The 10,297-nt window shown below is 36.2% G+C and overlaps 1 protein-coding gene across 1 annotated transcript; it reads left to right on the plus strand.

Annotated features, from left to right (window-relative positions):
* The first annotated feature begins 212 nt into the window (after nucleotides 1-212).
* Nucleotides 213-7,988, plus strand: LOC149411885 (uncharacterized). Its single transcript, XM_089646582.1, has 3 exons — nucleotides 213-718; nucleotides 5,007-5,216; nucleotides 6,216-7,988. Exons 1-3 carry the CDS (start codon nucleotides 413-415, stop codon nucleotides 6,330-6,332), a joined length of 633 nt encoding a protein of 210 aa, XP_089502708.1. The 5' UTR covers nucleotides 213-412; the 3' UTR covers nucleotides 6,333-7,988.
* The last annotated feature ends 2,309 nt before the right edge of the window (nucleotides 7,989-10,297 follow it).

A 10,297-nucleotide genomic window follows, 5' to 3' on the forward strand; every position in this document is an offset into this window, starting at 1 on the left:
ATCGCATTTAGGCTGGTACTAGTGCGTTTTTTAGCGATTCTTCAACCTGGCCGTTGATTTTCTAAGCGATCCACCATTTTGTTTTTCGACGACAAGTATTTGAAAAATGGCGCCAGATTGCCCAAACGTCAAACGCGTAGAGTTCAATAGTTACATTTTGGAAAACATTAATAATGTAAATTAATTTGTTGTACAAACAAACTTGTGCATTAAGATTCATATTTTAAGCTTAAATTTGTTCTGAAATAAAGCAAAGTATTTACCACCTTTCCAACCTTGTTTTGACACCTAGAAAATCGATACTGGCGTTCGTTCACGTTTTCTTTGCATTTCGTAAGGGTAGGGGTGCTGTCAAAATCGTTCTAGAATTTCACCAAATAGTTCGGAAACCAGTTATTATATTTATCCCAAGATGGAAGATATTTGGAATGAAGTTCTCAACGAATTGGCAGTCCCAAAAGAAATATCCAGCAAATGGTGGGATAAAATTCTAGTTCAGTATTCAGATGGTAAAAGAATTTACCACAATATGGAGTGTTTGGCACAAAAGTTCAAGATCTACGAGGACATGATAAAGGAGAATATAAGCGAACGAAGTGCCTTTGTTTTAGCCATCTTTTTCCAGCATTTCGAATATGATACCAATGTGTATGGCGGGTGTATAGATAAAAATGTGGACCATGTCAAAGAATTCTTCAAAGAGGCTGGCATAGACCATGTAAGTCTGAATGAATTCATAATTTCTTTGCAATTTTAAGAACATTTCATCCAAATTCCATTCAAAATAATAAGAACACTTTATGGTTGGTGTTCTCCATATTGTATAAAGAAAACATTGAATATTTTACATAATTTTAGCATAAATATGTTTGTTTAGAGATCTCTACAAACAAAGCCATTAGCCTTTTTTATTCACCTAGGCAACCTGTTACACAATGCAAATTAATTATTCACACATGTTGTAATCCAATTACAATAGAATCTTTATCTAATATATTCACACCCCTAATTTATTTTTGTGTTGATCATGAAAATATTGGAAAGTTTTGTCGCTGAATCAGCATATGTAACTGGCACTGCCAAAATTTACCTTGTTCAAGGGAGGAGCTGTTTTTTTTAAATCTGATTAATGTACAATGTACATCGACTCGCAATCCAGAAGTTGTGGGTTCAAAACCCGGCGTGCGAAATTAATTTTTATTTGATTGATTTGTATCATCTAAAAGAATATAAGAAATATTTGCGGCACGTTCCAGGGATACTTCTAGTATATTTCCCTGGTGTAAGACCAGCATATGGAGTCGAATTAAGGTCGATGTAATGTATTTTCTAACAGTAACATTGGCATATACAGTAGTGAAAGAAGTCGGAGATGCACGAGAAAGACATCGGCAATAGCGAAGCATTGATGACCTACATTCATAATCTCCTTCGTACTTTCTTTCGTACATTTAGTGGAATTTTTTTTATATAAGCGAAGCCCTGAAATTTCCCTCGTCACTGGGAATACTGTGCTGAAAGCATTTCAGGAAATGAAGGTTTTTAATCTTGGTCTTGAAGAAATTATCATGTTTCAACTCCTGAGAGTGAAAGGTGCAACATGACTTTACTTTGAATTTTGAAATCCACAGTAAAAAAAAACTACTGACATCTGTAAATACTTTACAGATGTCAGTAGTTTTTCAGGGGTTATTCATAGACTCTAACCTCTCGTGGAACTCCCATGTTGAGAATGTAAAATCCAAAATTTCCCCGATAACCGGTGCACTCTATCGACTTCAAGGTGTGCTCCCACATCTCTACTGCATGCCACATATTATGCTATGTTCCACTCGAACCTGAGTTATTTAGTTAGTATCTGGGGCACCATTACCACAGCATCCTAAATACATGTCATTCAAAATAGAGCCGCAAGGAATATGTATCATCTACCATGGGATACACATGTCAAAGATATATACTGCCTTTCTTACGATTCTGCCAAAATATAACATCATAACTGCCATTCTACAAATAATTCAACACCCGTCACACCCCAACACTAAAACAGTCTTTAATTCTGACATACATCAGCACAAAACACAATCAAAAAATCAAATACAGTCAAACTAAATTTGTCAAAATAATACATTGCATATAAGCAATACAACCTATTACCAGAGATGTGCAAAATGGGTACCCAAAACCATTTGAAATGCAAAATGGAAATGGGTCAAAACTTTTCCATTTGAAAATGCAAAATGCAAAATGGTTTTTAGAAAAGCATTTCAAATGCAAAATGCAAAATACCTATTTTCAAAATGCATTGAAAATGCAAAATGGTTTCTCAGGTTAAACAATTAAAATAATTATAGATTTTTTAAACAATTTTGTCATTTAATAATGGACATCAATGTAGAACAAACATATTACATGATGGTAAATCCAAAAACACCACGACTACAGATTATGAAACCACAAAAAATTTGCGCGGGACTAATGTTGCCAACGTAAAAACATAGAAACTGCTATCTAACATTTAATATTACAGCGTCATGGCTCCATGTTCAGTTTTTTTTGTAATGGTATCACTCAATTACCAGGACCCCTACCAGGGAGCAACTTGACAAATGTAAATTATCTCTCATAGCGAGGTTGAGGGCAGACTGATATTTGGGGCTTATGAAAAAAATGAGTGGAGATAGTAGGAAGAATGTTGCAAAAAAGCATTTAAAATGGAAAATGCATTGAGAAAAGCATTTAAAATGCAAAATGGTTTTTAGAAAAGCATTTAAAATGCAAAATGGAAAATACCCATTTTGCATTTTGCATTTCCATTTGAAATGGATTTATTTGAAATAAAGCACATCTCTGCCTATTACCTAGTAACCAAAAACTTCCAGCAACAAACAAAAAAACATTGGCAAGAGCTCTTAAAGTTCTCAATTTTATTAATGAGTGACACATTCTTTATTTGAAACTCCAAAAGAACTTCTGTGTTTGTTTCTTTTGATGTATTTATGAAATATTTTCCATTTAACTGTGTTAAGTCTGTCTAGTTTGTTTTAAAATCTATGTACACTGTTCATTGAACTCCCTTTTAAATTCATTTTCTTATGTAAAAATAAGTTTCTTTTATTTTAATAATGTCATCTTTTCCGAAACGAGTTTTTTAAAAACTAACTTAGTATAGCATTATATTATATATATATATTTTTTTTTCGAAATATAATGTAAATTAATTTTTATTTTTTAATAAATGGAGTTCTACAAAACGCAAAAACAATAATTAAATATTATTGTTATTATTTTGTATTGTATTATCACTAAATAAAATATCTCCAATGTGTTTGACTCCCACAAAGAAATTTCATGTTTTTTACAAATGTGTCATATTAATTAGAACTGAGGATAAAACTTTTAGAATTTTTTGAAAATACTCAATAGTACTGAAGGTATAAGCCATCAAAATGTTGATTTTTACGACTGGCTGAAAAGCGTGTCACATCACGGGACATGCGCGGCAGTACTGCAGCACTGCCATTCCAATTATGAATTGTACTGCGTGTACTGGACGGGAGTCCGCACAAGACTGTAGATTTGGGCGCCGGTTCCAAACCGTGTCTTCAACCGATAGGAATGCTCCTTTACGGCCGATGATGATGATAGTGGTACAAATTTATGAAAAATCTGCCTCCCGCACCCGGTGCTCGGTGAATGTTGGGCACTGGGTGTGCTGTCGTCTCTGCTCGCTTCTGGCGTTGGCGGTTTTCCTGAGCAGGGCCGGCTGGTCTTGATGAGGTAACACCAGAAGGTTTGGAGCAGAAGACTAGGCGAGGTGGGCAGGAGTCACTTGTTGATAATAAAACACTTGTTTTGGTGGTAAAGTTGAACTGATTTAATATTTTTGTGTTGCTGCTTATATGTAATAAGCTTGACTCGCAGCCGACATTTGGCTGTCCGCCGAAAAATGGTGGGGATTCTATCCGCGCCAGAAACGCGTACATATGCCACCGCAAAATGTCGCATATCCATTTTGCCGGTGGTATAGCCGAAGGCAGATGCTCAAATTTGGGAGTTTGCAAAGACTTTGCAAGCTCGTCTGAATAACAATTACATAGTTTTATTACATAGCAGTTATAAGAATGTGTAACTTGACAAGTAGATTTTTAGTTTGTCAAGATACTACAAAAAATAAGAAAAGTTTGTAAATAAAAGTGTAAAAATGATCTTGAAGCGATCAAATTTGTAAAAATGGTTAAGTTAGTATTTTTCTCAGGTCCCCCGTGACATAGCGCTCAGAAAGAGAAAAGATTCAGTATGCTACGAGGTTCCTGGATTTTTGTAGAGGCAAAAAAGTAAAAATAATTGTACAAAAATGGTTACCCAAATATGTTAAAAAACAGCATTTTAAATATCTCCTCAGTGGTAGCACATAGCAAATAGTGTTTATTTAACTAACACCGAGGAGATGTACAAGTAAAAAATAGGCATTTGCAACATTTAATAAATTGTTATTTCTTAGTAAATTGTACTTAGGAAAATTTGAACATCGTACTGCTCGGCAGAGGTAGGTGCGCGATGCGGTACCGATGCTTTTCGGAGTCAGAGTTTTCAGGCCGTTTCGGCCGAAACGGGGTACAAAATGAGCAGTGGCGGGGAGTGAGGATTTCGCCAGTGGCGTGGAATAGGCACATTTTATAAATGTAAACAAATTTTAATAAAAAGAAATAATGTGGCCAACAACGTCCGTTACACTGTGTATGACTTTAAAGGACACTATTGCAAACATCGTCATTTTGTATAAATCGAAAAATAAATTTTGCTGTCATTAGTAACTCTTCAAATATCATTTTCATCAAAATGAAAAAAACTTCATTGACAACCTCGTTATAGTATCTCTTTAGACTAAAGGTAGTGGGGAAGGGAAAGAGATGGGAAACATAAAGGCTGAGAAGTACTATGTCTCTACTGGTTATATTCTGAATGGTATGAACTTATCGAAAACTTTAACATTTAATTTTCAGGAAGGCCTAATATCCTCGGTGGTAGGGCTGCTTGGTGCGGGGCGCGAAGTGGGTGCCGGGGGCGCGGGTGAGGGGGCCAGCGCTTACTTCCAGGACCTGGAACTGGCACCTCTGGGGCTGCCGGCCGACGAGTACATCCAGTACATCGCGGACGTGGAATTGGAGTATGCGCAGCAGCCTGTGCATCTCTACAGGAGTCTCAGACTTAAGGTGGGTATTGTATAATAAAGTTCATTGGTAATAGGAACAAGGGAGATGGGCCATTAACCATCATTAGTATGAAACTGCGTACCAATATTGTAGATCCGTACTACTGCAAATGGCATCCCGCCTTTGTTTCTAACTGCATACCAAACGCATAACTTTAGCAGTTTGGTCGTAGCTTGGCCACAGTCAGCATGCTTCCATATCATATCTCTATATTTTTCCATCATCTATGAAGTTGGTAGTTAACAGTCAGTTGTCATCACTTAGGTCGGATATTTCAAATTCCATTAGAGTCTGTGACCATCAATTCAATAATCATCGCGTTTTTGAAATTTGAACAGCATGGCTAACTAACCAACCATCACGCCATTTCCCACAAGAGAGGGCAGGAGGTTGAGTCACGACACAACTCTTGTCTTGGCACACACCCCTTGCTTAATTTACATTCATTCATCGTCTCGTACATACTCTTTTGTTATTCTGACTCTTTACATGAACTGATCTAATTATTTGATTCACTTAATCGTGCCACGTCTTCCTCGGGCATCCCCGACATCTCCTACCATTCACTTTTGTGTCATATTTTCATCTTACACTTTACATCTGTTTTACGTGTCCATTATTATTCATTACACTTACTTCAGCCTTGCATTCTCTCTGGATCTCCACACAATTTGCAAGACAGTCATACATGGTTTATAACACATACGACTCAGGGATCTCATTTTTACAGCATTCAGTCTACTTTCATCCTTCCTCCGCCAGTTCCGTAACTCACTGCCATACATCAGGGTTGGTATTAGCACTCCATTTTGGACTGCTAACCTCGCATCTTTTGACATTTTTTATTACCAATAATTTATTTATCCATCACAATTTGATCAAAAGCTTAAAACAGCCAGAAAAGCAGCGTTTAACGAAAAAAAATTGATACAAATCCTAAAAAAAAAATCAAAAATTCCAAATTGAAATTTCTTTTAATGAAAATACTTTCTATTACAGATACTCCAGACTTTGCTGCTGATTCCAAATATATTTGCAACTGACACTTTTCGCAACAGGTTCGAAGAAATCGCCCGAGATAACATACAGTCTGAAATAGACCAAATGCTTATGTAAATGTGATGTATTTATATTGATTATTGTATCTCTAAGTCATATACATACAAGACTTATAGCCTCAAAGGTACTGAAAACAATATTTTTAAGTATTTCAATATATATTTTGAAGTTACAAAATGTGGTAAATTTCTGTAAAAATGTTTATCAGAATAATGACATTTCTTCTCCAAGATTACTAAGAACCTAATGATAATTAAAAAGTGGAGATACTCAAAGAGCAACATTCAGAATAGAAATATTATTTGAAATGGTTTTAGCTGTGTTTGGTGTCCAGGTCTGAATAGCCAGGTACTTCCCATTTTTTCCCTTCCTTTTTCCTTTCCGTCTCCATGTTCGTCAGCTTCACAATATAACCCAATTATTGTGAATGCAGTAGTCCCTCTAGCTCCGGAAAATGACAGACAATTGGAACTTGTGTGCGGTATTCACATTAAAATTTTTTTTTTCTTTATTGGAGACATCTCTGGTCCGGAGCCCCTAAATACCTGAAAAAAACCCTTGACTCTGTGCAAAAACGGGCGGTCCGTTTGATAGATTCCCCAATCTTAACAAACGGACTGCAATCTTTAGAGCACAGGCGTCAGGTAGGTATGCTGTCCTTGTTCTATCGGTATTACAATGGAAGATGCTCTGAGGAACTAGCGTCATTGATCCCTTCGGCACCGGTGCGTAATCGGGATACACGCCAAACGCGCGCCCAACATTTGTACACGGTTGACATTTGTCACATGAGAACGGGTCGCTTCTACGATTCGTTCTTAAGTTCAACAGCTCGGCTGTGGAACGAACTGCCGGCCTCTGTGTTTCCTCCCTCCTACAACATGGGACTCTTCAAGACCCATTTTCACTCCTTCCTCTCCACAAAAAGACCCTCCACACAGCATCCCCAAAGATGACATAGGCCCTGAGGGAAATTATTTTCTTCAGGTTTTCTTTCTGTGTGGAGTTAATATAAAAAAAAAAAATTTAAAAAAAGACAATTTCATGTTCATTTGTTCAAATTACACAAGATAGGTATCACTGCTATGAATAGATCATTAAAAGTTTGAGGATTACCTTGTTATTCAGATTTAGTCTTAATAACTAACGCCTTCTGCGGGGTTACTGTCATCCTCCACGACAGCCTCCGACTATGACGTCTATATCCAAGATTGAGCGATTATGATTCTTGGCTATGTATCCTGAGGTTTTGGGTTCAAATTCAAATTGCACCGTGCACAAGTAAATTTTATTCAATTAATTTGTGTTATTACACAATTTATTAATTAAAAATAATATGTAGTGTATTTGCGGAACGTTCCAGAGTGGAAGATACTTTCAGTATCGCCCTGGTAAAATATTGCTTGAAATGGTTTTAGCCATGTATGGTAATCAGATTTGAATAGCCAGAACTTTTCCACTTTCCTCTTCCTCGCTACCTTCTGCCTCACAACATACCCCGACTGTGGACACCATAGTCCAGACCACTAGCTCCAGACAAAAACAAATAATTTTTTGTCACTGATAATATTTTTACAGAAATTTTACACAATGCTATTGTAATTATTTTTTTCGTAAATGTCACATGAATATTGTGTGTTAAATGTTGTCGTTGTCACAAATATACATTCCAATAAATAATATAAAAGCTCTGATTTTAGAGTAGGTTCAATCCATGAATGTTAAATAATATTATAAACAATCCTATTTTACTTTAGTCCCCGTGTTGTTCAAGTTACATAAATCCACTGAAGAGATAATCCTATAGGAATGTGTTCTGGGTGTGTCCTTGTACTCAAGTAAGCTCAATTGCTTTCCCTTAGTTCTACTTTAATTATTGATTGAAACATTTTCGAATTTCTTTGGCCTACAAGTTAAATGGTATTTTGTCAACTGGCAACACCTGCTTTCTTTCAAATCGATATACAGTACCCGCTCACTAATCCGTCAAGTTTCACCGGGCAAGTGTCCAATTAGTAAAATCGTCAGATTATAGGCATACATACAAAATATGCTAAAAATTTAAACAGCTATTTCTTAAAACAAGCAAACACGATTATCGATCTTTCTTTTGCGCAGCGACTCCATTTTATAAACTTATTTAAACAAAAAACAAGGCAGAACGAAATAAACAGAAAAACAAGCATAAAAATACCAAGAGCTTTAAAAGACCGGCAATTTGAAGATAGACTCAATGAACTAAGATTACCAACTTAGGCGAGAAAGGGATGACTTGATTGGGACTTTCAAAATTTTATCTGGACATTATTATAGTTGCCCTGGCATCCAAGTAATCTTCACCTCCAACAAAAATATGAATGTCCGTTGACACAATTTTTTTTTTCTTTTTTCAAACACCTTTTTCATCCAATCCTAGGAAACACTTCCTTGCAAATAAAGTAGGGGATACATGGAACAAACTCAACCGGACCAGTTGGTGGCTGAGTTGACATTGCGTTTGGGTCCCACCCAGGCGTAGTGTGTTCAATTCCTCGGCTGGCTAAGTCCTCCATCACATCACAAGCAACATTTTCCGCTTACTGTGGTTGCAGTAGGAGATTTTCAAAGATTGTCGGGTTATACGTAACCCGGATGTTTGTCTTTCTTTAAAAAAAAAAACACCCACAACATGTCATCGATTCTACTAATATAAACCAATTTAAAGTTTGATTGGATTCTTATTTGGAGAAAAGAAAGGATTAACTTATTTTAAACTAGCTGACGTGTACCCGATGTTGTTTGACTTTTCTCTACTTTCTATAAATATATTATGCATTTATTATATATATAAACCTTGCGGAAAAAAATATTTAAATGATAGTGAAAACCCTATCAAAATCCGTTGCTTTGTGTAGAAGAACTAAACGCACAAACAGACAAACGCGGTTAGCCACTTTGTTTTATACTACATATTTAACTATCACTATTACTACTACTATTTTATACTATCGCGCTTCTGCGGTGTACTGTTAATTCTCTTCTTAATTAGGTATACACTTGATGATCGGGAGTGTTCAATGATTGCTTCGCTCAGTCTGAGATTAAACAGTTATTGTGAGATATTTACAATGAATATCTAGTAGGACTTACGTCCATTCAACAGGAGACTCTGAGTTATTCTGGAGATCGGCTAGCATCGGCTGTACTCATAACCATTCAGGTATGGCCGACATGTTATCTCTGTCATGTGGCGTTTCTACTGCCACCTATGGAAATATCTTAAAACTACAATTATTTATCAACACTACACTTCTAAAGGATTATCTATTCAGCGGATAATATAAAGCCAAATCACCTTTATACTCCAGTACAAAATTTACAATAAAGTAAGTTACATTCTCAGAAAAATCTTTCAGTTAGCTCGTTCAAAATAAGAGTAAAAATAAATTAGCAATTGTTTTTTTCACTTTTTCTTCTATTATTTATTTATTCCCAGTAAAGTGGTTAGTGTATTTTTCAAGTGGTGTTTCATCTCATCTTCTTCCCCTTGACTTATTCGGGTCGGAGACCCATCGCTTGGACAAAACACCCGGCCTCTTTGAGTTGCTTTCCCCGACATTGTCTGGGGCGGCTGACTCTGGAATTGTTGGCATTATTTTATGCGGAAATTAGTCTTCTGGAATTCTAAGTGCATATTATATATCCAAGCCAACTTTTCTATTGAAATCTGATAGTCTAGTCGCTGACTTATTGTAATTACGTTACTCTACGATACAACAATATATAATAGAATTAAGGGAGTTGGGCCATGAATACGGTTGCTATCCATATACCGGGACTGTCACCGTTAGCAAGCCATCTATCCCAATTTAAACCTGCTCACTGCAGCAACGCTGTTTACCAATTGAAATTTTCCACGGCCTGCTGATTACGAGCGAGTAGATTTTCCCGCTTTGTTGAGACAGCTTGCTATTGAAACGATCTCTCAAATAACAAAATAAATGGCATTATACTATTCATTAAATTATTTTTAGTGACCTTGT

Source organism: Hesperophylax consimilis, chromosome 24, assembly GCF_061612785.1.
Source record: "Hesperophylax consimilis isolate HC1 chromosome 24, BYU_Hcon_1.0, whole genome shotgun sequence".
In the NCBI taxonomy this organism is placed as follows: domain Eukaryota; kingdom Metazoa; phylum Arthropoda; class Insecta; order Trichoptera; family Limnephilidae; genus Hesperophylax; species Hesperophylax consimilis.